General features: G+C 39.8%; 1 protein-coding gene across 4 annotated transcripts; it reads right to left on the bottom strand.

The window, feature by feature from the left end:
- Positions 1 to 950: 950 nt before the first annotated feature.
- LOC108416685 (BEN domain-containing protein 4) lies at positions 951 to 24,464 on the bottom strand. 4 transcript variants are annotated; one of them, XM_017689593.2, is made up of 7 exons: positions 23,939 to 24,464; positions 19,221 to 19,277; positions 8,874 to 9,202; positions 8,260 to 8,497; positions 7,211 to 7,305; positions 4,878 to 5,115; positions 951 to 4,121 (listed from the first exon to the last, which is right to left on the bottom strand). In XM_017689593.2, exons 1-7 carry the CDS (start codon positions 24,321 to 24,323, stop codon positions 3,868 to 3,870), a joined length of 1,596 nt encoding a protein of 531 aa, XP_017545082.1. In that variant the 5' UTR covers positions 24,324 to 24,464; the 3' UTR covers positions 951 to 3,867. The 4 variants fall into 4 exon arrangements, with proteins under 4 accessions (XP_017545082.1, XP_017545078.1, XP_017545092.1 ...); XM_017689589.2 differs by having other exon boundaries at positions 7,184 to 7,305; positions 23,939 to 24,463; XM_017689603.2 differs by lacking the exon at positions 19,221 to 19,277 and having other exon boundaries at positions 23,939 to 24,463.
- Between the last annotated feature and the right edge of the window lie 1,898 nt (positions 24,465 to 26,362).

The raw sequence follows: 26,362 nt of genomic DNA, 5'->3' as shown, positions 1-26,362 counted from the left end.
TCTTCCTGCCGGATGCTACATCATACACAATTCCTGAAAACCTGATTATATAACCTATAAAGAAATGTAAATTATAAGAAATCACAATATTATACAGTTTCATTTGAGTTATAGTCACTAAGTCACAAAGGTTTCGTACATAATTTGCGTTACTTTTCCAGCAAGTTAGCTACAGAAGTTTATATTTCACGTTCCTACGCTTTCCCATAAGTGATATGATCAGCTTTTAATGACTCGATACACCAAAAGATGCAGTTATCACAGCAATTAATATTAACTTTGAAAAAAAGTGGCCTCAAGTGTCGTCTACTGCCATCTACTGGACAAGACCTAGTAATGCATTGCACTTGGGGAAATTACACCAATTCTTCTAAATTTCTCCATAATTCAATCGAGCTGTAAGCAAGTCATTCAGAGTCTGATGTAAAATAGAGAAACTTGCCAACTTGGATTTCACTACAATGGTGGCGATAAGAAGATTTTATTATATATTATTTTTTAGGGTACTATTTGGCCCAGCATGTAACTCTCCTTTATGAAAGAATAATGAAAAAATAGTTTTAGGACAAAACTTTACCTCAAAACTATTGCAAAACAATATCATGGGGCACCAGGCTTATATGCGTAACCATTTCATGACATGTCTGTGATGTAGCTTCTCGCAGTACTGCATGCTTCAGAAGCCTGGTTCTCACCATCACAGCTGTACAAAATTTAGACTCCAAGTTTCTCTGGAATGGCGCACTTCACTTTGAAAGGCAATTCATTGTTTACATATTGACCACTTAATTAACACAGATTTTAAAAACAAATCTGTGGAACCCCCTTTAAAAAAGTATACAACTATCAAATCTAGCCATTATGACATTATTCACATTAGAATACATATTCATTTATACTTTTGCATTGAAGATATTATTTTAGGAAGAAAAACAACACTCATTAAGGAATATTCTACTGACATTAATGACAAACAACAGTTTATGGTTTCACAGTGCCCACAGAATTCCTATAACAGGGTAACTAACCAAGCTACCATGGATATACACAACCACAACAAAGTCGGCTACAGAACACAGCAACACAGGCTTAGACAGTCCTTCTTGGCTAAAGCCTCAGAACGAGGATATAGCTCATTTTGTACCATATTATTCTGGCTAGCTCTATTTAAAAACAAAAACAAAACAAAACAAACAATAAGGTCAGCCAGAAGCTTCAGCAGTGGTAAAGTCCCAGCAGACTGGCAACAGTCAGAAATTGGCAGTATTTGAAGTTCTGAGTGGTGGACGTTGTCTCTGTTTAAGGCATCTCAAAATTGTCCTTATGCATGAATGGCCTTTGTACACTGACCCCCAAATAAGTCCACATCGTATGTTTAGAATACAGATCTTTGCAGTTCACCAGCAGATTGAGCCAGTTTCCTTTCTCTCCATTAAATATATGTATAACATGTAAGAACCAGCATAATCTTTATTATGGATCTTCCCCTAAGGCTTAAATTAGAGCTTACCTAGCCATCTATACACATCAACATTCTAGCCTCACTTCCATATTCACAAACATGGACAGATTCCATCAAATATTGACCATGAAACTGATTTTACCACAACATTCAAAATCTGACAACAGAACAAAAGATGGCACTTTAACTTTCCTTCTATGAATAATTTCACTGATATGTTATTCATTGTCTATTATGAATCATTATAATAGCACCTTGTTAATATGTTATGCGTATACACACATAGACTGACACTAGGAAGCTCACTTCCCTATTTACAGTGAACATCATTACAATTAATACATTCATATTTATTTCTCTATCACGTTTTTAACTAAAATATATATTTTTTATCATATTATGACCAATTTATGTAGTAAGAGATATGAATGTTGTGATTTGATGTTTTGTCTTTCTCCCTGTCTTGTTTGACCACATGCTCTCAATATCACACTTCCCTCAGCGATAATCTGGATGAGAAAACTCTTGGCTTTATCAGTATGTACAATGCTACAATAGTACAGCAAGCAAGATTAACTGAGCCAACACTGCAGACTGTAGAGTAAATATTGGTAAAAAAAAAAAAAGGCTGCTGCTGGACTGATGGTAAGAGACTGATGCAGAGTGTGGGGGAGGAGGAGTCTAGAAAAGCATATGATTATTTTTGTTTGCTTGCTTATTTGTCTCATCAGGGGGTGTTTCACCAAGCAGGATTTCTCAGTTAACCAGATCATTTCTAGCAAAAGTCCAGCCTGTCCAATAGGAGATGAAGTCAAAGAAATTCCTGTCAGGCCATCTTCACCTTCAACTTGAAGAGATGGTTCAGCCAAAAACGTAATGTTAAGTTTTAATTGTTGTAGCTGACATGTCAATATGTGTTCAATGTCCGCATAATTCTTTAGTTTTGAACTGGAAATATGAGGCTGACGAACAGTACTGTGCAAAATTCAGAGCACCCTTTGGTTTATTTAATTTCCAGTCAAAACAGAAATGTAGCTTTTAATTTTTCAGAGGTTGAAAAATGTTTCCAGCTTTTTTTAACAGAACATTTTTTTAACAGAACACACACACAACTACCCAAACACACACATTAGCTGCCTTGCAAATTTGTTTCCCCTGCACATCTAAAGATATTTATGAAGATATTAGAAAATCCATTTGAATAAGGAAAGTCAAATAAAACTAAGTGAAAAAACAGGAGTTTCCAAAAGTGAACTTCAAAAAATGATTCAAAGAAAGAGAAAATGAAACTCTAACAAGTGTGCCAGACCTAGTAGAGTTATATGGACTCATGAGTCTAAGTTCATCTTAATTCTGAGTCTAAACTCTGCTCATGAGAAGCAGTAAATACAAGCAACTTCTAAGCCTAAAAAGATCCCTGCAGATTTCTTTAAAACACAAGAATTACTCAAGGCAAAAATTGGACACACTACATACTGAAAAACTATTATATTTAGTTGTTGATGCTTTTTATGATGTAATGTTCTGATGTATGTTTTCTTCTTTTTTCGTGACACTGAAAAATGAATAGCTTAATGGCCATTTTGACTGAAAATTCAATAAATAACAAGTCCCTGCTTTTGCACAGTACTGTATGGCATACTATTATTTGGGATAGTATAGTGGTTAACACCTCTGCCTGCTACACTGTAGACTGGGGTTCAATCCCCACCTGGGCAATCACCCTACACCATACCAATAAGAGTCCTTGGGCAAGACTCCTAACACCACCTTGGCCTACCGGTGTAAAAATGATCAAATTGTACGTCGCTCTGGATAAGAGCGTCAGCCAAATGCCGTAAATGTATTATCTATACAATGGGAAAAAGCCTGTCATATAGCTCAAAAGCAGCAGTAGCAGGCATCTCTAAAGTTACATTTTGTGTGTACGTTTGTACAGATAGATTTAGACAGATATCAGACAGATAACAGAATGTGGCACCCTGTCAGAAACCACACATGCAAGTCTGTTTGTGATTACTCTAGAATTCAACATAGTATGAGGCTGAGAATGTGATGATGTAGGCATGCAATTTACACAATGCTAACCTGGTGGCAATTACTTGTTAGCTTACTTTGTATCATAGCTCCAGTGCAAAATTAAAGATGCAATCTTGAAATATCAAACTGATCAGATAGATTTGTGGTGGGTGGAAAACTGTGTCATTTTCATTTCTGGCTGATTAATTGTAATCCAGTTTACTGAGAAATTCTGCTTTGTAATCATTCCAGGCCATTGTGACATTTTGGATTGAACAATCAGTGACATCACAGATGGAACCTTTAGGCCACATAGCTACAACAGTCCAACTATACAGTGTGCGTGCTGCAAACAGCCTGCTGGTTGAAGTCCTTCTCAGTGAGCTTTAGTCCCCCAGGCCGTTCTGTGAACCCTTGAGGTAGAGCTCGTCCTGTGACAGCTGTCCATCATAGCCGTCCATATACAGACTGCTGCCGCTGCTACTGCTGCCACTTCCACTGCCTCCTCCACAGGGCATGAAGGTTCCAACTGCCCGGCCCTGACGTGCGTGACCCACTGCATCACTGAACACCTTATTTATCTGCTCCTCAGACGGCATCCACCAGTCTGGGTTTGACGCACAGTGCATCCGGATGAACTCTGGGGACAGATATATTTACATTTACACATCCATTCAGCAGAGGCCCTGATACTGAATCAGTTACTGAAAAGTTGAGGAGCGAGGGATGAGTCAGCAATGAAAAGAGGAGAGGGGGGCAAGGGAAGGACAGAAGGAGAGAGACAGTTATGTATGCAAACAGGAAGAGGTGGAAGGTGAAAGGCTAAATTAAAGGAATTATTTAACGGAAAATTAAGTTACAGAACTTACCTAAAACATCACACACTAGCCTAAAGGTATGCTATGCTGAGTCAATATCAAATAGACTTGTTTATGTGGTTTCTGACATAGTATGACATACTGTTATCTATAAAAAGGACAATAGAAAATCTCATAGCTAAAATCAGCAGAAGCAGTCATTTTCTTTACAGATAACAAGTTAGAGATATCTCAGTTAGATACAAGTGTCTGATGATTTAGGCACACAGTTTGCATGATGATAACTGGGAATAAACTTTGCTTGCTAGCTACAAGCTACACTAGCCTTATAGCTCTAGAAGCAAACCTCTGACACCTAATATGTCTTAAGTGATCAACTACATTTAGAGAAAGAAAAAAATCTATTCCTTTAATCCACAGAGCAATCCAACACTTATCAAATATTTATCAAAGTGCCTGAATGAACACACATAATTTGTGATGCACCTTGCTAAGCATATTAAATCAGCATTAAAGCTGATTTCAGTTTGAATAAATCATCAGAGTGCTTTATCTGCACTGCTGCTGATGTCATGTACCTCTCAGGCATGTGACTTTGATGGGGTTAAGTGGCCGTCTCTCTGGCCCAGCATCGTTCATGATTGAACGCTTCCTTTTCCCCAAACCGCACGAGAACTTCAGCTCGTCTGTGGTGAAGACGAAGCGGATGAGGTAACGTAGCAGCCGCCGACCGTCCTTCTTTGACGAGTTCACTGCCTCGTCCCACTGTTTGTTGGTAATGAAGAGAGGGTAGTTTCCCAACAACTGCTTACTGCCCTGGAGGGAAAGCAGATTTAAATTGGTAACTTGAAAATATTAACCAGGTATCATCTTAAAATACAATTTAGAGTTAAACCCACCTCATGTATTACATCAGACTATAGGGGACATGACTAGGGGGCATCACTTTACTACTCTGTCCTATTACAGAAATATAGCAGTTCCCTGAAAACTGTGTGGGAATCAGAATCACATTTACAGAAAAAAAATGGATCAACATCCTACGTAATTCAAAGAGCATGTCATGTGACATTCTCACTAGGATAAAATCATTTCAAGAATATTAACAGAATGTAATAGATGCCCTCTAGACTGTCATTTTGACCTAAAAAACAATACTGGGTGCTTGAATTATCTTGACATGGGTATGTAAACCCATGTCCTATGGTGCTGTCCAAATGTCCCATAATTTGGGGCATCAGTCCATGATTGTACTAAGAGAACTGTTGGCCAAGAAGTCCCCGTTGCATTAGTCTATTTTTGTTGGGGATTCTATGTTCTGAAATACAGTAAAACGTCAATAATAATAAATAAAAATACACAGTGAATGGACTATCACCAGTTTCAAATAAGTAAATAAATATTAAATGACAATATATTTTCTTGATTTGTTGTGCCTTCAATCTACAACTCCAAAGTACTTGTGATTTCAAAGAGGATAAGCATGAACAGATCAACAGATATATTACTCTTAAATAATGCCATGCATTAGATTTGCTACATAATTTGTCACAGTCTGAAAACAGTATTATATTCAATAAAAGAGAATTTTACATTTCTCAAGTAGAACATTTCTGATGAAAAAGCTTCAAAAACAACAGTGAGTCAGGAGGCAGCATGCTGTAATGCTTTCATTTGCATTATTTTATGTAACATTGAGTCAAAGTGCTGTTTTCACAGTCCTAATATAACCTGGAATTTGAATGTCAATCTCACTTCTCTTTTTGGTTTCCAGTGACTGTTGGTTTTGTAGTGGCTCCCACAGAAACTTTATAATTTACATTAGTTTGCTCAAGTTTACCAGACTAAAGAGTCTCTAAGTTAGCAACTATACGTGTCAAATGCTACCAAACACAAGCCACACATGCCTATGAGAAACATAGAGCCAGTTATTCCAACCCAGATTAAGTCTATGGCTACACTAAAAGGGAATTTTATATTACTGACATTGCAGTTTAGTCCAGGACTAGCCTAACCCAGGTCTGCAAAACTAACCTACAGAGCTAACTTTCCACACTTTTAATTAAAAAGGGATTTCTTTCAAAATCACTATTGTCAATCTGAGCATTACTAAGCATTTGTGTCAGATTCCAGGAGGACAGCATTCGGGTGGAGATATTGACAGCATGACTTATTTCATAATATGTCCACTTTACTAAAGTTATTGCAACTAATGGTGGCCAGTTTTACATGTAATTTTCTCTGCCTGTGCCAGACATAAATCAGCCTTTAACCGTGGAAGCAGTCATAGTGGTTAGAGCCACAAACCTCAAAGATGTGTTGAAAGAGTATTTGCAAAAATAATAATGCTATTTCAACTTACAGGGACAGATATAGGTATATGAGACATCACAACGCAGTACATGCCTTGATAGGGCAGCAATATGCGCTTGCATTCCATGCTATTGTTTGATATATTGTACTGTTTAAACTGGAGTAGAATAACACCTATATAGAATGTTTTGGTGTGAAAGAGCTTAATTTATGAACATCCCTGTCTTTCTCATTAAGGTTGCATTTTCTCTTTTGTCCCAAGTTTGTTGATGGTGCCGCTATTTTACCTTTTATTCCCTTTAGGCCAGGACCCACAAATATAACACACTTCTATAAGTTAAGAATAACTCAGTCAGTCGGTATTGTAGTCCATGTAGAACAACAAGCATTAGCATTCATTTTAAGGAGTTAAACCCTGCACCTCACAAACACAGCACAATTAAAAGGCAGTTCTATGCACTTCTATCTTTGTATGATTACAGCAAATAAAATGTTAATTTCAGATGCACTGCGAGCGCATTGTGCGGCTGCTTCAAAGGACATTTTGTGCTGCATCTTCTCACTTACGTACATCTGGCCCAGTGTCTGGATCGCTAACCTCCGTAAGCTGCTCCTCTTGAACGGGAGGTGGTGCAAACTGGTTGTAGTGCTGCAGGACTGTCTTAAAGTAGTCCAACACTGTCTGACATGGTGCTGCAAACAAATACAAACATCCATGACCATCAGAATCCAGCTGTGATTACAATATGCACATTCATTAACATCTTACTGAGAAACAACTTGCACTGAAAAGAAATGACTTCTAGCAATGCTGTTATTAAGAATGTAGGGCTTGTGTTGCAACCCCTGATTTATAAATCACTGAGAGTTAATTACTTATTTCCAAATTATATGACACATGAACACGACTAAAACACGACTGCAAGGCTGTGAAGTGAATAGATATTAAGGGTGTATATTTGACCTCACAATTTGATGCAAACATATTTCAAAAGAAAATCAAATTTAGCACATCATGAAATCTCAAATGTCACAGTGATTCTGTCTTAAATTATTATATTATTCATTGTATTTGTACATATTTATTTTAGCTGTGGTATATGCCAAATGTATATACATCATGCTGATAGATTGCACAACAATGTCAACAAAACACTTAGGCTTTCTCATGATCATGAAATTTCAGCTTATGTTTAATGGCAAAATAGATAGTTCCCAACTGAAGACAGGACACAGCTCAAGCTCAAATAAGCAAACAGCAGTCAGAACTGACCAAAGAAGTGTCTCAATAAAAGACTCATTACAGAAATGTGACAAGTGGAACTACATGCAGAGTAGCGTAATAAAATATAATATAACACACACACTTTCTGGGTCATGGTGGGGGAGCTGGAGCCTATCCCAGAAGTTATTGGGTGGAAACACCCTGGACAGGTTGCAAGACCATCACGGTAATACACTACACTAAAAATTGTATTTTTGTCAACAATAAATAAATAAATAAATAAATAAATAAATAACTTAATTGAATACTTTATAGTAAATTATTAAAAAATGGATTTGGATCAACTGTCATCTTTAGATCAATGTATCACAACTAAATGGTACATTCCTAATAGAGCCTGAAGTTTTAGGGCAGTAATGTACCTGGGAAACTTTCCAGCTTGTGCCGAAGCTCCTCGTTCTCCTGTTGCAGGCTCAGGACCTCCTGCTCCAGCTCTATGCAGCGTGGACAACAACCTTCCTCCTCCTCATCATCCTCAGGCAATGTAGAGGAAGGGTGTCCGTATGACTCTGAGGGCGCTGGCGAGCTCCATCCGCCCAGGTTGTGGGGGGGTGACCCAGAGGCAGAAGGCTGGTGGTCAGGCTGGAGGCGGGACTCCCCCTGTAAGGTTATGTAACATTACAAAAAAATCAGTAAAAGCAAAAAGACAATTATAGAGATCTTGTTAATGACAACCACCAGCATATAGCAACTGCATAGACTGCAAATTAACTTGCAGCTGATTGGACACCTGCCCATTACACCATTATCTTAATTTATACATTTATTTTAACCAATTGATCATGTACTTTTCAAAATTAAAAAGTTTTATTTTTTATTTTCTAAATACAAGTACTGAAAAAAATACCGATAGCTTTTATAGTCTATGTAGCAGAACTGCACTACTGGTGCCTTGTGTTTATTCCTACTAAATATCATCATAACCATCTTGTATAATGAAAACATGTTATATTTTGGTAATACTGTCCACTATTACCTGTGTTGCCTGAGCTCCAGCCAGCAGGTAGTTCTGCAGGGACTCTGTGAAGACCTGCAGGAGGGAGGAGGTCTGATGCTGGTTAAACTGCTCCCCACCTCGCTGGGACGATTCCTGGGCCGCTGACACGTCCAAATCTTCTGGCCTGGGTTTGGACTCCAGCGGCTCGCTCTCAGACTGGCAGCCAACTTCCTGCTTGATGACAGTGGAAATAGAGGAGGATGGTGGGCTGAGGGCTGGCGGGGGTGCCAAAAGTCTTCCATTACCGTTCAGCAGACTCAAAACACGACTGCACTGCTGTGCAAACGCATCCAGAATCAGACGATTCTCTACAAAGAGAAATGTGAATGTAAAGATTAACTTCATGAACACAGGCCTATTATTTAGTTAGCAATCTTATGACTTTTTAATTAGTAACATCTATTGATTATTCAGTAGCTATGTAGAATTATTCCGTAACTTGTGGAATGGTTTACATGTTGTTGAATGCTAGGTGTGGGAACCTGGGTTTGCTGTGTAAGGACTGCTCAATACTTCGAGGTAGGTTCCAACAAAATGTCCATATTTATTAGTGTTCACACTGTTGACTTCTGCTGGCAAGCGTTTGTTTCTTGAAGAAAAACAGGAGTGGAGACTCGAGGAAAAAGCGTGTCTTCCCACCTAGCTTAGGTATTCATCACTCTTATATTCTCTCTGGTAAACAAGTTGTTTCTGTCTCAATGACCCCAAAAAGGCCCCCCCACTTGATGGCTGGCTGCCTCTACCTTTGTAATTGAAATAGAGGTGATGAGGTCCACCCAGGAATTTACAGTCTCCCCCGTTGCTAGATTTGGAGGTATAGATGACCAGAAGTCAAGGTAGGCTAACCATTGGGGGTCGTTACATGACAAAGGGCCGCTCTCCACAGCCCCCACACATCACCCAAGAAAAGACAAAATGCAAATGAGATTAACCCAAATGGCAAGGGAAAACAGAAGGGAACAGAAGTTCCAAAGTTAATAAAGCAAATAAAATAAAGTAAAATAATTTTTAACAACACAAAAAAAAAAAAAAAAAAAAAAAAAAAAAACTGTGCAAAAAGTATAATTAATTAAAAGTAGTTTCTAGACATATGGACTTTAGTTGACCTGTTCTAGTCCACTAACATCAGTCCAATAAAAGATGTTTTCTTGACTCAACTTCAGTACAGGATGACCGGGACAATTAAGACTTAACACCACAAACAAGCGTTATGTTAGCCATTCAAACTCATAGCCCCATCCCTAATCAGACTACACTAAATCATTGCTAAGAGCAAGTGGGTTTAATGCAGACATCACTGTCGGCAAAATAAACGCTGATAGATCATTAGGCCATTAATATTAACGGTAAGTATATTCTCGATTGCTTATAATTAAATTTCTCTCCCACAGGTACCTCAATCTCAAGCCCTCCCCCCTCAACTTTAGTTGCCCGAGGGCCCTTTGGCTACTATAAAAGAGTAATGTTGGTTATGTGCTGCCGTTCTTTAAGGAACAGGACCAGAAAGATAAGATTAACATTTAAATAAACATATGTGCACATTTTACAATGACTTTTACATATATTTTTGTTTTAAAATCCCCAAAGTCTACATAAAATGTCCCAAACTAGTCTTGGTGATGGGCCAGGCCTACAGACGTCATTACATAACTATAATGACTTATTCAGCAACTACAGCAGTGCTTGAAAGTTTGTGAACCCTTTAGAATTTTCTATATTACTGCATAAATATGACCTAAAACATCATCAGATTTTCACACAAGTCCTAAAAGCAGATAAAGAGAAGCCAGTTAAACAAATGACACAAAAATATTACACTTGGTCATTTGTTTATTGAGGAAAACGATCCATTATTACATATTTGTGAGTGGCAAAAGTATGTGAACCTTTGCTTTCAGTATCTGGTGTGACCCCCCTGTGCAGCAGTAACTGCAACTAAACATTTCCGGTAACTGTTGATCAGCCCTGCACACTGGCTTGGAGGAATTTTAGCCCATTCCTCCGTACAGAACAGCTTCAACTCTGGGATGTTTGTGAGTTCCCTCACATTAACTGCTCGCTTCAGGTCCTTCCACAGCATTTAGATGGGATTAAGGTCAGGACTTTGTCTTGGCCATTCCAAAACATTAACTTTATTCTTCTTTAACCATTCTTTGGTAGAGTGACTTGTGTGCTTAGGATTGTTGTCTTGCTGTATGACACATCTTATCTTGAGATTCAGTTCATGGACAGATGTCCTGACATTCTCCTTTAGAATTCTCTGATATAATTCAGAATTCATTTTTCCATCAATGATGGCAAGCCGTCCTACTACCACCACCATGTTTCACAGAAGGGATACGGTTCTTATGCAAGAGTGTAGTGTTTTCCTTTCTCCAAATATAACGCTTTTCATTTAAACCAAAATGTTCTATTTTGGTCTCATCCGTCCACAAAACATTCTTCCAATAGCCTTCTGGCTTGTCCACGTGATCTTTAGCAAACTGCAGACGAGCAGTAATGTTCTTTTTAGAGAGCAGTGGCTTTCTCCTTGCAACCCGCCATGCACACTATTGTTGTTCAGTGTTCTCCTGACGGTGGAATCATGAACATTAACATTAGCCAATGTGAGAGAGGCCTTCAGTTGCTTAGAAGTTACCCTGGGGTCCTTTGTGACTTCGCCAACTATTACACGCCTTGGAGTGATCTTTGTTGTTCGACCACTCCTGGGGAGGGAAACATCCATCCATCCATCCATTTTCTAAGCCGCTTCTCCCTCAGGGTCGCAGGGGGTGCTAGAGCCTATCCCAACGGTCATTGGGCAGAAGGCAGGATACACCCTGGACAGGTCGCCAGTCCATCGCAGGGCAGACAGACAGACACAGTCAGTCACTCACACCCAGGGGCAATTTAGCATGTCCAATTAGCCTGGCTGTATGTCAAAACAATGGTCTTGAATTTCCTCCATTTGTACACAATCTGTCTGACTGGATTGGAGTCCAAACTCTTTAGAGATGGTTTTGTAACCTTTTCCAGCCTGATGAGCATCAAAAACTCTTTTTCTGAGGTCCTCAGAAATCTCCTTTGTTCGGGCCATGATACATTTCCATAAACATGTGTTGTGAAGAGCAGACTTTGATAGATCCCTGTTCTTTAAATAAAACAGGGTGCCCACTCATGCCTGATTGTTGTCCCATTGACTGAAAACACCTGACTCTAATCTCACCTTTAAATTAACTGCTAATACTACAGGTTCACATACTTTTGCCACTCACAAATATGTAATATTGGAACATTTTCCTCAATAAACAATTGACCAAGTATAATATTTTTGTGTCATTTGTTTAACTGGGTTCTCTTTATCTACTTTTAGGACTTGTGTGAAAATCTGATGATGTTTTAGATCATATTTATGCAGAAATATAGAAAATTCTAAAGGGTTCACAAACTTTCAAGCACCACTATGTGATTAATTATTTAGTAACTATGATGAATTATTCAGTAACTATTATGAAAGAAATATGCAAATCATGGGTTGCAGAATGTGGGTGACCTTTTTTTTTTTTTAAACATAGGCCAAAGAACACAAAGAACATTGCTGTATAAAATCCAGATCCATTCTGCACATATGTTTATGGTATGAATTTACAATCCTAACCATCTGCTGCATGAGACCCTTAATGTTTAATGTAACTTATAGGCCTAGTTGATCTAACTGCAAAGAGACTGCGCTGATTTAAATGTAACCAATCAGGCTGCTTTCAGTGCCAAAATATTATAGGATTGTAAGGCAGAATAAATGCACTCTGTCATTTTAATGACTACAGTGTAGGCTACAGTGACTGCTATGAAACAGAAGAATAAAATTATGTGAAATAATGACCAAATTAATTTAGTGGTGGGGTGTGGGTGTGGGGAGGGGGGTTTCTGATGACTGGCCCCATCTATTAAAAATGCAATCCATGGTCCATGGCGTAAGTTTAGCTATTGAACTGAAGTGTGGGTACATATGCAGATCCTGTTAAAACTGCTTACATTGACATGGTCTAACTGCTACATTCTCTCAGAGCTCTAAAAAAAAAACCAGGTTTTTGACTGATATCTTTGCTGTATTGTTTTCACAACAACAGAAGTTCTGTGACAGATTAGAACATCCATTACTGGTGTTTGTTCAGTAGCGACTTCATGCTACTGTCTTCCATACCATGCTACTTCAGTTAATACACTGTTGCACAATGCAGCATTAATGGCTGATTGTTAAAATTGTTTGATTGTTAAAAGCACAGATTGTAGGTATCTCTGTGTGTAAATGTCAACAGTGAGCTGAGTATAGTATGAGCAGTCTGTACCTACACCTCGCTCTCTCTCCTCAAAGCTCAAATCTCTCTGATCAGCAACAGCTCGATTCCCTCTGGCCACAACATATTACAGTTGAGTAAAAAACATCTATTTTATACTTCCACTCAGTGGCCACGGTATGAGCGCCACCTACCTAGAGGTCACTGTATAGGTGTACAATTACAGACCGTGGCCCATCTGTTGTCATGAATATTTTGTCAGCCAGTACAGCAAAGTAGAAATGTGAACACACATACACACACACGCACACACACACACACACACACACTTTATTAGAAACCCCTACTTTCTACTTACACTTGCCCTTTATGAGGTCCATCTACCTCATAGTCTCAATATGTAGGGTTACAATTACAGACTGCAGGCCATCTGTTGAAGCACGATTTGTCAGCTGGCCTCCACCCCATTCTTCATTGTTTAGTTTCTGACCACGCGGCCACTACTGACCAGATGTTATTTGGGTGGTGAGCCGTTTTCAACAAAACAGTGATATCAGTGTCACTGCTAGGCCCAGAGTAGTTGGCCATTCAAAAACGAATAATAAAATGTAGCTCTGTGGGTAAAAACTGACCAATGATCAAGAACTAATTGCTCATTGGTCTAGAAGATGGCTAACAGTGTGTATAACAATAGAGGATATGGTTTTTAGATAAATGTTTTTTTAATGTTGATGTTTTTGTTGCAAAAATTACAATAAATAGTGATGTTGTGTATGTTAAACCTGTCCTCATGGTAGTATTACTTGTTATTATCACTGAATACCTTGTAGGTCACAAAACGATTTATTTACACTATAGACCTATTTTCGTCTGATTTCGTCACTTAGCCAAACATAAAATCTACTTTCAGTGCACAAAACCCATAACCTGAATTATGGTTAGTAAGCAGTTGCATATTATCACCATTTTGGTACACTCTCATAACTGGGGCATAAAGCTTTTCTGCTGCCACGGCTGCTGTCATCTTGAGTTTAAACTGACTGGCCACTTCATTAAGTATACCTTGTATCCACGCTCATTGTTCAATTTATTAGCTCTACTTATTATATAAGTGCACTTTGTAGTTCTACAATTACAGACTATAGTCCATCTGTTTCTCTGCACACTTTGTTAGCCCCCTTTTACCCTGTTCATCAAAGATCAGACGTGAAAAGTCAGACATGACGTGTTGGTGACACGTTAGTGTGTTGTGATCAGACACAGCAGTGCTGCTGGAGTTTTTAAACAGTGTCCACTCACTGTCCACTCTATTAGACGCTCATGCCTTCTTGATCTACCTTGGGTATGTAAAAAGAAACAACTCTTCTGCACAGATTGTGCTGGTCATCCTCCAGGCCTTCATCAGTGGTCACAGGATGCTGCCCACAGGACACTGTTGGTTGGATATTTTTGGTTCTCACTCCTGCAGTGACACAGACTGTTGTGTTGAAAACAGTCCACCACTCAAATGATATCTGGTCAATAGTGGTCCTGTGGTCAGAAACTGAATGGAGATGAATGGGATAGAGGGCAGCTAGTGAATTATGCATGACAACAGATGGGCTACAGCCTGTAACTGTACACCTATATAGGGGACCTCTCAGGAAAGATAGATATCAAAACAAACAAATCCCAGGTGGCTTTGAATGAAGCTACTTGAGGGAATGGCATGAGTGTGCAAAGCTTCCACCAGTCAGTGGGGACTACTCTTAAGATGCTAAAATATAATATATTTTGCATATTACGTGAGTGTTATATTACTGTTTTGATTGCTGCACCGTTTTCTATAATTTACAAAATACTAATGGTGAGGGAAATATTTGTGTGCAAACTTTTGATAGACACATTCATAGCTCTTTTGCATCACTATACTTGGTCCATTTGTTGCTTGCTGGAGTTTTCTGTATTCCTTTGCACTTTCTGCTGTTTGTGTTGGACGTACCGCACACAGTTTCTGAGGTTCTGCCTCTGTGATCCCTCAAATAACTCTGTCCTTAACCCTGCATACAGCCTATTCACACATTAAGTATAATATATGCCTTTTGGAAGAGTTCTAAAGAAATTGTGTTAATTCACAAAACATCTCTCTTTAACTTAGCATTCATTTAAAATCCTGTGTCTCTTTAGTGTTTCTTTTTTAACTTAATCAGTGTTTGTCTTGTCTAGTTCTGCAAAACATTATCACCTGTCTGTAAAGCACTCTGAGCTGCCACTGGTATGAAAAGGGCTCTATAAATAAAGATATTGTTATTACCTAAATATTCTTGTTTTCTGCCTCCACTCCTTTCTAGAATGTTCTCCCCAGTCATGCCTCTTTAGAAAGTTTACCCCCCTCCCAAGTTAAATGGGTTAATTTGGTTTATCAGTTCATTTTTTAAAAGTTGTGTAAAAATTTCATGCTGAATGGACCAATACAAATGCTCTAAAATGCTTGGAATGAGTGTTTTGCCTTCTTCTGTAAAGTTAGTGTTTTGGAGATACGTTTTTCTTTGGACAGCAACAATGTATAATCCTAAAAAAGTTAAAATGGTGTTAAATGATGAAAAAAGTTTTTTTTTTATTACCGTTTCAACTTAGAACACATTGCATGTGCCTAACCTTTATGAATTTATTTTTTAAAACTACATTTCAGGTTAAAAGTTTATCTCAAATTATCATAAAACAATGTGCCAGGCATCAGGCACTGTATTCATAACCATTTAATGTCATAACTTTCTGTGAGGGAGCTTCTAGAGGCATTAAACACCTCAGATGTCTGGTTCTAATTGAAAAATTGATTTTAGTTTTTCTAGAATCGAGTATTTCACATCAAACTGCTCTGAATGACTTATACATCTTAAGCATTTCTCCCTCTCATAACCACATAACTTACATATTTGTTTTAGGGTAATTACCAAGTAATGCTTAGTAGTTACTGAATAATAAGTCTTAAGACTAACTGAATAACAAGCGAGCATATCAATATCTCATGAAGCAGAACTCTATCTGCTTTAAATCTTCTTTAACACCACTACCGTTTCCCTAATGAAGCCCCACCCTAATTCACTGTAACTCTGACTGCAATGAAACCCTTTCATGTTTCATCAACCGAATCTTGTTCAGGCTCTTCCTGGTGCCGACTGCCCAAGGAGAATGGAGTTCCCCTTTCTGCTTCTCAGCTCCTCTCAGGTTTTCCTCCTCACTGTATGTCAGTGATACTCTGCTTTCGTCACTTTCAGCTTGATCAGAAGGACTGAGCTTGGAACTTTTCATGGCCTGAAACTGACAGCTTACTCTTCAGTTTTTAATCTTAAGACTTATTATGCAGGAACTAGGCTACTATGAATTATTAACTATGATGAATTATTCAGTAACTATGCTGAATTATTTAGTGCTATGAATAATTCAATAGGTTTTCTACGATGAATTATTCAGTAACTATTGTGAATTATTCACTACGATGAATTATTCAGTTACTATTATGAATTATTTACCACACTGAATTATTCAGTAACTATAATGCATTATACAGTAACTACTGGGAAACTAAAGCACAAGTTTTGGAGTTAGGAAAGTGGGGCACTCAGGTGTGGACAGCACACGGTCCCTTGCAGTTTCAGAGGAGCGTCACACTGTTCACTGTGAAAACCTGCACAACCAGTGAAACACAACTGAACTGAAATTTTAATTGATTCACTAATCAAAACACTGCAGATCCTCCGCAATGCACCCCCCCGCCCCTGGCCTAAGGCCGCACCACCGTCTCTAGTGTCTCTTGGAGTATGATTATGAATTTGTTGCTCTCACACAAAGGCACAGGGCAGGCAATTATGGGATGCGTGCAGTTGCCGTGGCAGCCGTGTGACGGGCGTCTGCAGTTGCTGAGACGTGTCTATCGGGCGCGAGCAGATGTGGCGATTTATTAATATGCACGGCGTCTCTGTTTACTCCCACCGAGATGTGTTTGATAATATCCTTCCCCTCACACTCCTCTTTTCCCTTCCTGCTCACTTGCTCCCTCCCCCACCTTACTCACACTCTCTCTCTCTTTCTGCTACCTCCTTTTCTTACTTTCTCTCATTCCCTCTCTCTCCTTTTTCCGCCTTCCATCTCACCCTGTCTCTTTTTGTCATCTGTTCGCTCGTTCTTTCTCTCCTTTCTCCTCCTCCCTCTCTGTCTGCATCACGCCATGCAGGGAGAGGTCCCTGAAATTTCATTAAACACAACATGCTCCGCAGAGCGAAATTTATGAGCCTCATTTGTTTTAATCACAATCTCTGGCGAGATTGGGCGCGCTCAAATGTAATTTTGCTTTATTGCACAGTTTCCCGACCCTTGTTATTGGTTCGCTGTGTCTCAGAGAAACGCCTGTGATTCCGTCAACATGTCCAAAAAACCAGCTACTCTAGATCCGCAGCAGAAGTGCTTTCATACATTACTGCACAAACACAAGGAGAAATTACCTTAGATTGCCCCTGGTGTCGATTCAGCGGTCTATCTGCCCTGGCTTTCATACAGCTTCAAACACTGCATTCTAAATTCACTACATTCAGATTGACTCCACATAAACAGTCCATACATGTCAGCATTTAAATCTACCATCAACATCATACATTTGCTTCTGACCCTAGACTTCCTAATCTAGCCTCATGTCGCCCTTCTGATAGACACTAATGAGTCTAATCCTGTTGACTGGATCACTCTGAGCTGCCATTTTGCCCGATCTCCAACATGCCCGCGCTAGAAAGATGCAAATTATTTATAAATAATGAGGTGAAATTCTGCAGTGACGCATGATTGCAAATATGGCATTTATTCATGAATGATCTCAAAGAAGGAGTTCCTGTTAAAGCAGGTTTCGTCCTGCTTACACTGATCTTAGTCACAATAGACACGAGCGGAAAACTGATCCAACACTATTAGTTTCTATCTATCTATCTATCTATCTATCTATCTATCTATCTATCTATCTATCTATCTATCTATCTATCTATCTATCTATCTATCTATCTCAGAGATGCAATACAACACTTACTAACTTCAAAGCTTCAATGCCTGGTAAAGCACAATAGGCAGTAGGTATACTAGCAAATGTATGGATGGCTTTTAAATATTAACCCAATGATACATTTATATTTAATAGTCATGCCTTAATAATGTCTGAAGTGACTGGTGATGCGTGGACTGATTTCTCCCCTACTTCTGCTGTTCCTCATTCCCCTGCCAAATGTGCATTTGTGTGAATCATTAATGAGATGCATAAGGCCTATCTGGAGGCTAGAGGAAAGAACCAACACTGGAAACTAACCTGTTACAAAAGTGGATGTTAGTATTACTGTTTTTTTCAGCAGTGTGAGGTCTCCATCCTGTAACCATGCATTCGGATTAGATCATATTTAATGTCTAAGGTTGGATGATAATGTGAATTTAGATAAATGATTATCATCTGCAGAACTGTTGCAATAAACAATGTCCTCGTGATCCAAATTCAATTAAGAAGCACCATGCGCATTACAGAGCCTTACTCTATAGCTGACATTTTCTCTGATAGTGCAACTAATGTATAGTTATCATCTGGGCTAGCTCTAATATGACTTAATAGTTTACTGAAATAACTACATCCAGCAAAGACAGTGACACTTAACATACAGTGGATCTCTCTCTCTTAAGTTGGAAACCAAAATATTGCTAAATGAAAGAACAGCAATTGCATAATATTGGCACTTTTTAAAATTATTGTGATATTCAAGTAATACCAGTTAAAATCCAAAGGCTATTTTTGATCTATTTTTACATGTATTACAATATGTTTTTTAAACAAATATTACAAAAAGTGTGAATGGGAGTTCTGGAAGTGAACATTTTATGTTCTGGTGAAGGTTTGCTTAAGAGGGTGTGCAGTTTCTTGTAGGGAGACTCACAATCAATACCCTGAAAAAAGTGATGCATTAAATTTGCCTAATTCAAATGTGATTCAAATAATTTCCAAAAAACACAACATCAACACACTTTTGTCTTTCGGTTTACTTACTTTTGGCATTAACTGTGTTGTGATGGCCCTCAGTGTGTCTGGTTCTACTGCAGGCCACTTATGCGGACAAAAAAAAAAAAAAAAACAAGATTTAGGTCTACAAGGCCTACCCTAAGTGTTCAGCTTGATGGCACAACAAAGGGTAAAAAAAAAAAAAAAGTCGTCCTAAATCCTTGAGAGAACGATCTTGGTAGCCCACCTGGAATTCAGATCTTAGTTTCATAGAATGCAGCTATTGATCAACTGAGCATGCTCTCTGCTAGTTTATGAAAAACAGCCCCTGATCAAGAACATAGCTCCAAATCATTTATTGGACTGCATGTTAAACAGACTGAAAGCATATTACACCAACAGGGGCATAGTATGTGGTTGTGAAATGTAGCCCTTAATCGAAATTTCCCCCTTTCATTTATCCTGGTAATATGCCTCCAGTTAGGTCGGCTACAGATCTCACAGCAAACTCAGCTTCCTCCATTACCACTAGCTGTTTTGCTACTCTGCAACAACTGCCTGCTCGTGTCATTTCCTCAAACTGACACATTTCTCACATTCATCTTAGTACGAAATCTCTCAGAAAGCAGATGTCTATACCTGCAGAACCAGCAACTAGCAGTAACTAATTGTGACTCGCTCACACACAAATGCATGAGAGAATGTAATGAGTGGAAATGTAATAGTCTTTCATTAATTCTAGGACATGGCATCTAAATTCAAGACAGAATCATTTATAATCAGGCATAAATCACATTTCAAACACATACCCTTTTGGATATACCGATATACTCGATGCTTGTACCACTACCTCTAGATGCTGATGAGCTAACCCAAGCATTTTAATTGGGTGACTGAAATGCATATCCAGATGTTCCAGAAGGCTCCACTTAAATGTCCACTTTGAGAATGCCAGCCCTGTCATTTTGACAGTATACTGGCTACAGGTCAAATTCATATTAAAATCACTGCTGCTAATCCATAACAAACCATCTAGTATGCTGCACCTCCTCTGATCACAAGAATAGGCTTATTGTTCATGCTTACAGCAATAAAAGCAGTCTGTAGATCTTTCTCTAGATCAAGCCATCTGCCAATTCAAGGTAAATGGATATGATATACAGCCTGCTTAGCCTATAGGGCTATCAAATAATTTACAGTATCCTGTAGAAATGTGACCTGTGTGAAGAAAATACAGAATGGAAATGTTCAGACACTGGATAGCTAAACAGACAACCTAAAGCCAGAAGAAAAAAAAAGACTAGAGCCGACATTACTGTGAATACTACCCAGGGCATGCATTACTTTGCATAGTAATGCATACCTGAGGCCTGCATTACTCAGTTAGGTTCCTGCGAAATCATACTGCCTAAGACAGGGCTGCCAACCCTACTACAAATCCACCCTAGTTCCAACTGTACCTTAACACATCTACCCCTTATGTTCTCATGTTCCTGACCTCTTTGATCAGAAGGGTCAGGTGTGTTAGATAAGAACTATACATGGTGAGAACATCACCACGACCAGGATTGGGCACCCCTGACTTAATTCTGGCTGTAGTGCAGGGTGGCCCAATCCTTGTCTGTGAGATCTACCACGCTGCAGAGCTTAGCTCCCACTCTAAGCCAACACACCAGATCCAGGCAATGAAGAACTTCAGGAGTATTGAAATACTGGAGCCAGGTGTGTTGGATCCGATAGAGTGACAGATCTACAGGGCTAAGGTTGGGTACCACTGTCTTACTGTCATGTCCAATCAACCAGGTGCACATTGTCTAACAGTATGATATCAGACTTAGCAATATAGCAGATGTAACTGTCACAGATTATGCAATTATCAAATCTTAAAAGAACAATTCTATGATCTGGCACTTAACTTCAACCCAGAATGCATTCTAAAGTCACTTGCATGATACAGACATAGCTTTCTTCACTATATAAAGAACATATTCCTATCTCTGGACCTAATCTCAATTATTTTAGATTATCGCAATTATCCAGACTGACTGCAATTATTTTCCACGCTCATATTTCGCTACAACAAACAAAATGTGAAATGGGATGCATTGGGTTGAGGCAAATAAAGATAAATAAAAGATAAATGTATTATTTGAGATGTGGCTTATGAAAACAAAAAGGTTCTAACATGTTTACAGGGCAGCACTGAGTTATATTTGTTTCTTTGTTAGCTATGTAGCTTAATCTAATATTTTTGCTTGGATGCTGGCTGAATGGATATTTTTTTCACTCTCATGAAGAACATGCTCTGCCCATAGTCCTTTATATCTATATATATGTAAGGTTTTGCGCACATGCAGTATTGATTGAACAGTACAAGCAGTGTTAGATACTAAGAAAACACACTACATGGCCAACAGTTTGGCAAAAAGTAACTGTTCCTATTCTTTGGGAAAGGCTTTTACATGTTGGAACACTGCTGTGAGAATTTGATTAGCACCAGTGAGATCAGGTAATAATATTGTACGACTAGTTCTGGATCACATATGCCACTCCAACTCACCCCAAAGGTATTGGATCTTGCTGCATCGCTTTACAGAATGAGGTTCCATTACTCCACAGCTCAACGCTGTGGGGCTTCATACCCCTCTAGCCTCGCTTGGCACTGGACACTTGGCGACCTTAGGTTTATGTGTGGCTGCTCCAGAGCATCCTATTCTATTGTCAATGCTTTTCTATGGAGATTACACAAGCTGCATGTGCATTTGAACTACTGTGTCAGCAGCGACTGCACCTTAATGCAGCTGAATTCACTAATAATAAGTGTCCACAAACTTTTGGACACATAGCATAGCTAGCAGGTAAGGTGGCAAATCAGCCAATTTGGTCACTTTAAGCTTTCTATATAGTTGCAAACAATGAAGAAGAAAAGACAATTAAATTGTTAACTGCAGTTATTGATATGACAAGTTATTGTTAGCTAAAAACTCATGACCATGACAGCCCTACCTCCGGATGCTGAGAAACTAGCCTAAGTGTTTTGATTGCACTATCCTTGTCTGATGTACACCTTCCATGCAGCATTCTCCTGCGGTCCCCAGGCTCTTGCTGTAAAACCACACTGATGACCTTCTGCTTGCTAACCATGAAGTGCTTAATAACAACCTCCTATACTCCCCTGCCGACACTGAACGTCATGCTACATGCAGCCTCTGCATCTGTCACAATTCAGCAACCCCTGCTTCAGCCCTGCTCTTAACCTCCCCACACCTACATGACTCACTCTGATCCAACCACACCTCCATAATGATCTCCAAATCAGACCATATCATTATTTAGCTAAACATCTCTCGTCAAATTGACCTCACTCGTCTTAGTCTGATATGCCTTCATGATGGACTCTTTGCTTAGGTGGCCTAAATTTCTCTTCACCCTGAGCCAATGTGATCTGCCTAATTTGTAATTTACCCTGGCTAACTGCTCTTCAAATACCACCGTACTTGCAATATAATAATTACAACAGTACTTCATTTGAACCTCACTTGAGTTGATTTGGGAGAGGGGGTCTTCTGGTACTCACATAAAATGTTGTTAGAAAACAAATGTTGTTTTAAAAAAAGTGCTAATGAAAGTTATTCATTAATATATATTTCTCACTGGTAAAAAAAACTGGACATTTTTTTCACCCCACATGCAGCAGCTGATCTAAGCAAGTTTAACAAGTCACCAAGAGAGATGAAATAAAGATATGCTGTAACTTGCTAATGTAACTTGTAATAAACTTCTCTAAATTAAATTAGCTTCTTTTTCTGGTTTGTTGTTGGTCAAGCTGCTGAGGAAGAGTGGGGTTTCATATCTATCACACATTGTTTACATTCTAATCCACAGGGCTTCACACAAAACCATCTAACATCTTCAGAACTGGAGACCAAAATGTGATATCATGCAACCTCAACAAGTTTAAAGATATACAGTATGTAACAATATTTATTTTTTCAGACATAAGTCGGAAGACATAAGCGCCACATTTAAAATACTAATCAAAAACTATGACTACAATGATTTGTCTTCAACTTTATACATACTGTGCTGCACAAAACGCAATTAAACAGGACAAATTATGCTCTCACTGTAATAAAAAAAGCAGTGTTTTTAAGTGAAGATATGCATTATATGCTCAGAAAAGTTAATTCTGACATAATTTATCACAATTATGATAAGTACTGCCATACTGCCCAGCTCTACCCAGAACCAAGACCCTTATCTTCGCTCTAGACAACAAAGTTAAACCTTCTTGGCTGGAAAGCGACGAACACATTCCCTGATAGAGCGCTGGTTCCTCTTAGGGTACAACACAGTGAATGGGCTTTGACATAAGACTGATGGAAAACGTTACAGTGAACTATGACAACAAACTGGGACACTGAAAGGAACGTGTTCACGAAACAGAAGACGTTGTTCAGGTGTTTTTATTCATAGCAACACAGCCTATAATCTTAATTTGGACACTCTAGCGCCCTAATTTGAAATAGTTCTGAGTCTCGCTGCCTCTATTTACATTTTTAAAAACTTTTTGCTCCCTTTTTCTTCCTTTTGGATATACTGGACTCGAAAGCAGCGGCAGACTGGACTTAACAGGACACCTTCAGTGAGAATATTCCAACTAGACGGCTAAGCAACACATGCTAACTATGTAAGTATCTCCGTGATCTTCACGGTGCTCTAACGAGTCATACACCAAACTTCTTCCTGCACCTGGGCTCTCTTACCGGGGCTGATGCCGTAGCTGCAGTCTGGAGCTTCGTGGTTGAGCTCCGCGCGGCCCGCGGGCTGGGTGACCCTTCTGGGGCCGCAGAAGAGCGGGGGTGGCACGGAGCTTCCCGGAGCTCCGCCGACGCTGCTGGGCCTCGCGCTCGCGTCGCAGGGGAGGCGCTGCAGCTGCAGTTGGTGCGTGTACGGCGGGCCAGTCGCGAGCTGCTGCTGCGCGCGCCCTGCGCCGTCCCCCGCCTGCGGGATGTCCACCATGGTGGGTCTGTCTCGCCTCGCCCTTACAATCGCGCGCTTACTCGCGAGCGTTCTGAGGGCGCTGTACGGGCTCCGTTGCCGCGCGCACACGCCGAGTCCCTCGTCCGCAGACAGCATCTCCTCGTCCATGCCGCTCGCGAGCCACTCTAGGTAGTCTCTTCAACGTGGTGTGACGCTGCTCGCTCGCGCTCTGGACAGATTGAACGCTTCTTTCTTTCTCACACACACAAAACACAGTGCAACTCCGGAGGAGGAGGAGGAGGGACTTTACTGACAGGTCACTGCTCCAATCCCCTGGCGGGATGGGGGGAGGGGGCTTTTGTCTGCACACAGAGGGAATTGTAGCGGGAGGCGGGGGGCAACGTCGGCAGCTGCTCGCGCCGTCTGGAGCGCGGGGGGGTTGGAGGGCATCTGCACCAGCAGTGGGAGTGTCGAGCGCAAGAGGGGGTTTATGATATTAAGAGGGAGACTGGAGGACGTCCATGTTTTTGTCACATAGCCTTGAGACTCCTTCACTCGTCACGGAGTCAAACACAAAAAGTCGCAATGTGTAGGGGCCCACGCAGTGTACACTGCGCTCACTGGTCACTTTATTGCACCTTACCCTTCGCACTGACCGGCCGCTTTATTAAGAATACCTCCTTGCATCTACGATATCTGCTCAGTTTCTCAGGTTAATCATTTCATCAATTTCCCATCTGAAAAACGACCCTTACAACCATTAGTGTTAAAACCTGATGATTTTGTTTCCTGCTAAGAAATTACTTATGGTTAACCATTAGAGACCACTTGTTTCCTGTAGGACACCTTTAGATCCCATTAGGAAACCATCAAATGCATCTGGAATGAGTCCCAGGACACCTGTTAAACCATTAGAATCTTTTACACGGTGATATCAATGCATCAGGAAAACACAGAGTGACATCACTGACTATTGGATACCACCATGAGCCAACATGAACTTTAATGAGTTAATGTTTTTTTTCAGCAGGGTTGCCATGTGTTTGCTTTCTACAAATACAGACTGTTGTCCATCTGTTTCTCTGAATAATTTGTTAGTTCCCCTTTCACCCTGTTCTTTAATGGTCTGGACCCCCACAGGACCAAAGACTAGGTAACATTTGGGTGGTCGATTATTCGCAGCACTGCAGTGACTCTGATATGGTGTTGACATGCTAGTGTGTGTTGCACTGGTATGAGTGGATCAGACACAGCAGTGCTGCTGGAGGTTTTAAACCCTTACTGTCCACTCTAGTAGACACATCTACCTTGTTAGTCTACACTGTAGATATAAAGTCAGACAGTAGCTCATCTGTTGCTGCAAAATTTGTGTTAGTCATCCTCTAGTCCTTCATCACCGGTCACACGCCACTGCTGTGGCGGACTATTCTCAGCCCAGCAGTGACACTGAGGAGTTTAAAAACTCAAGTAGCACTGCTGTTTCTGATCCACTTGTACCAGCACAACACACACGAACACTGTCACTGCAGTGCTGAAAAAGATTCACCACTCAAATAATACCTGCTCTGTGGTGGTCCTGAACTTTGAAATACAGGTTAAAGGGGGCTAACAAAGTATGCAGAGCAACAAATGGTCTACATTCTGCAACTGTAGAACTACAAAGTGCACCTATATGGTAATTGGAGCTGATAAAATGGACAAAGAGTGTAGATACAAGGAGGTGTACTTCATGATGTGACTGGTCAGTGTATCTGCTCATTTTATCAGCTACACTTATTATATAGATGCACTGTGTAATTCTAAAATGACAGACTGTAATCCGTCTGTTTCTCTGCATGATTTGTTCACCCCTCTTTACCCCAATTATCAATGGTAAGAACATACAGGACCACCGCAGAGCAGGCATTATTGAAGTGGTGGATCACTCCACTGCCCAATCAGACCCTGATATATAACCTGATATGGTGTAGATATGTTAGCGTGTGTTACGGGGGTACGAGCAGATCTCACACACAGAGTACTGCTGGAGTTTTTAAACACTGTGTTCACTTTCTGTCCACTGTATTCCCTGCAAGAAAAAACAGCATGGCCTGTTACCAGCAAATCCAGTATTTGTTGTGTTTTGGATGCTGTTATGCTGGTCAACAAGCATGATATCGTTGGGTGACCAGCTAAACGAGCACCAGACCATTACTAGACTAGTATAA

This window comes from Pygocentrus nattereri, chromosome 8 (genome assembly GCF_015220715.1).
Source record: "Pygocentrus nattereri isolate fPygNat1 chromosome 8, fPygNat1.pri, whole genome shotgun sequence".
NCBI classification, from domain to species: Eukaryota; Metazoa; Chordata; class Actinopteri; order Characiformes; family Serrasalmidae; genus Pygocentrus; species Pygocentrus nattereri.
This window is presented reverse-complemented; position numbering and strand designations above follow the sequence as displayed.

What these genes read in the sequence shown, in the direction of transcription:
- LOC108416685 (XM_017689589.2), bottom strand. Translation starts at nt 24,323, where the DNA reads ATGGACGAGGAGATGCTGTCTGCGGACGAGGGACTCGGCGTGTGCGCG. An exon ending in CAACACAGTTAATGCCAAAA is followed by an intron (nt 9,203 to 19,220) that starts GTAAGTAAACCG and finishes TTCTCTTTGTAG; the next exon opens with AGAATCGTCTGATTCTGGAT. An exon ending in CTGGAGCTCAGGCAACACAG is followed by an intron (nt 8,498 to 8,873) that starts GTAATAGTGGAC and finishes ATAACCTTACAG; the next exon opens with GGGGAGTCCCGCCTCCAGCC.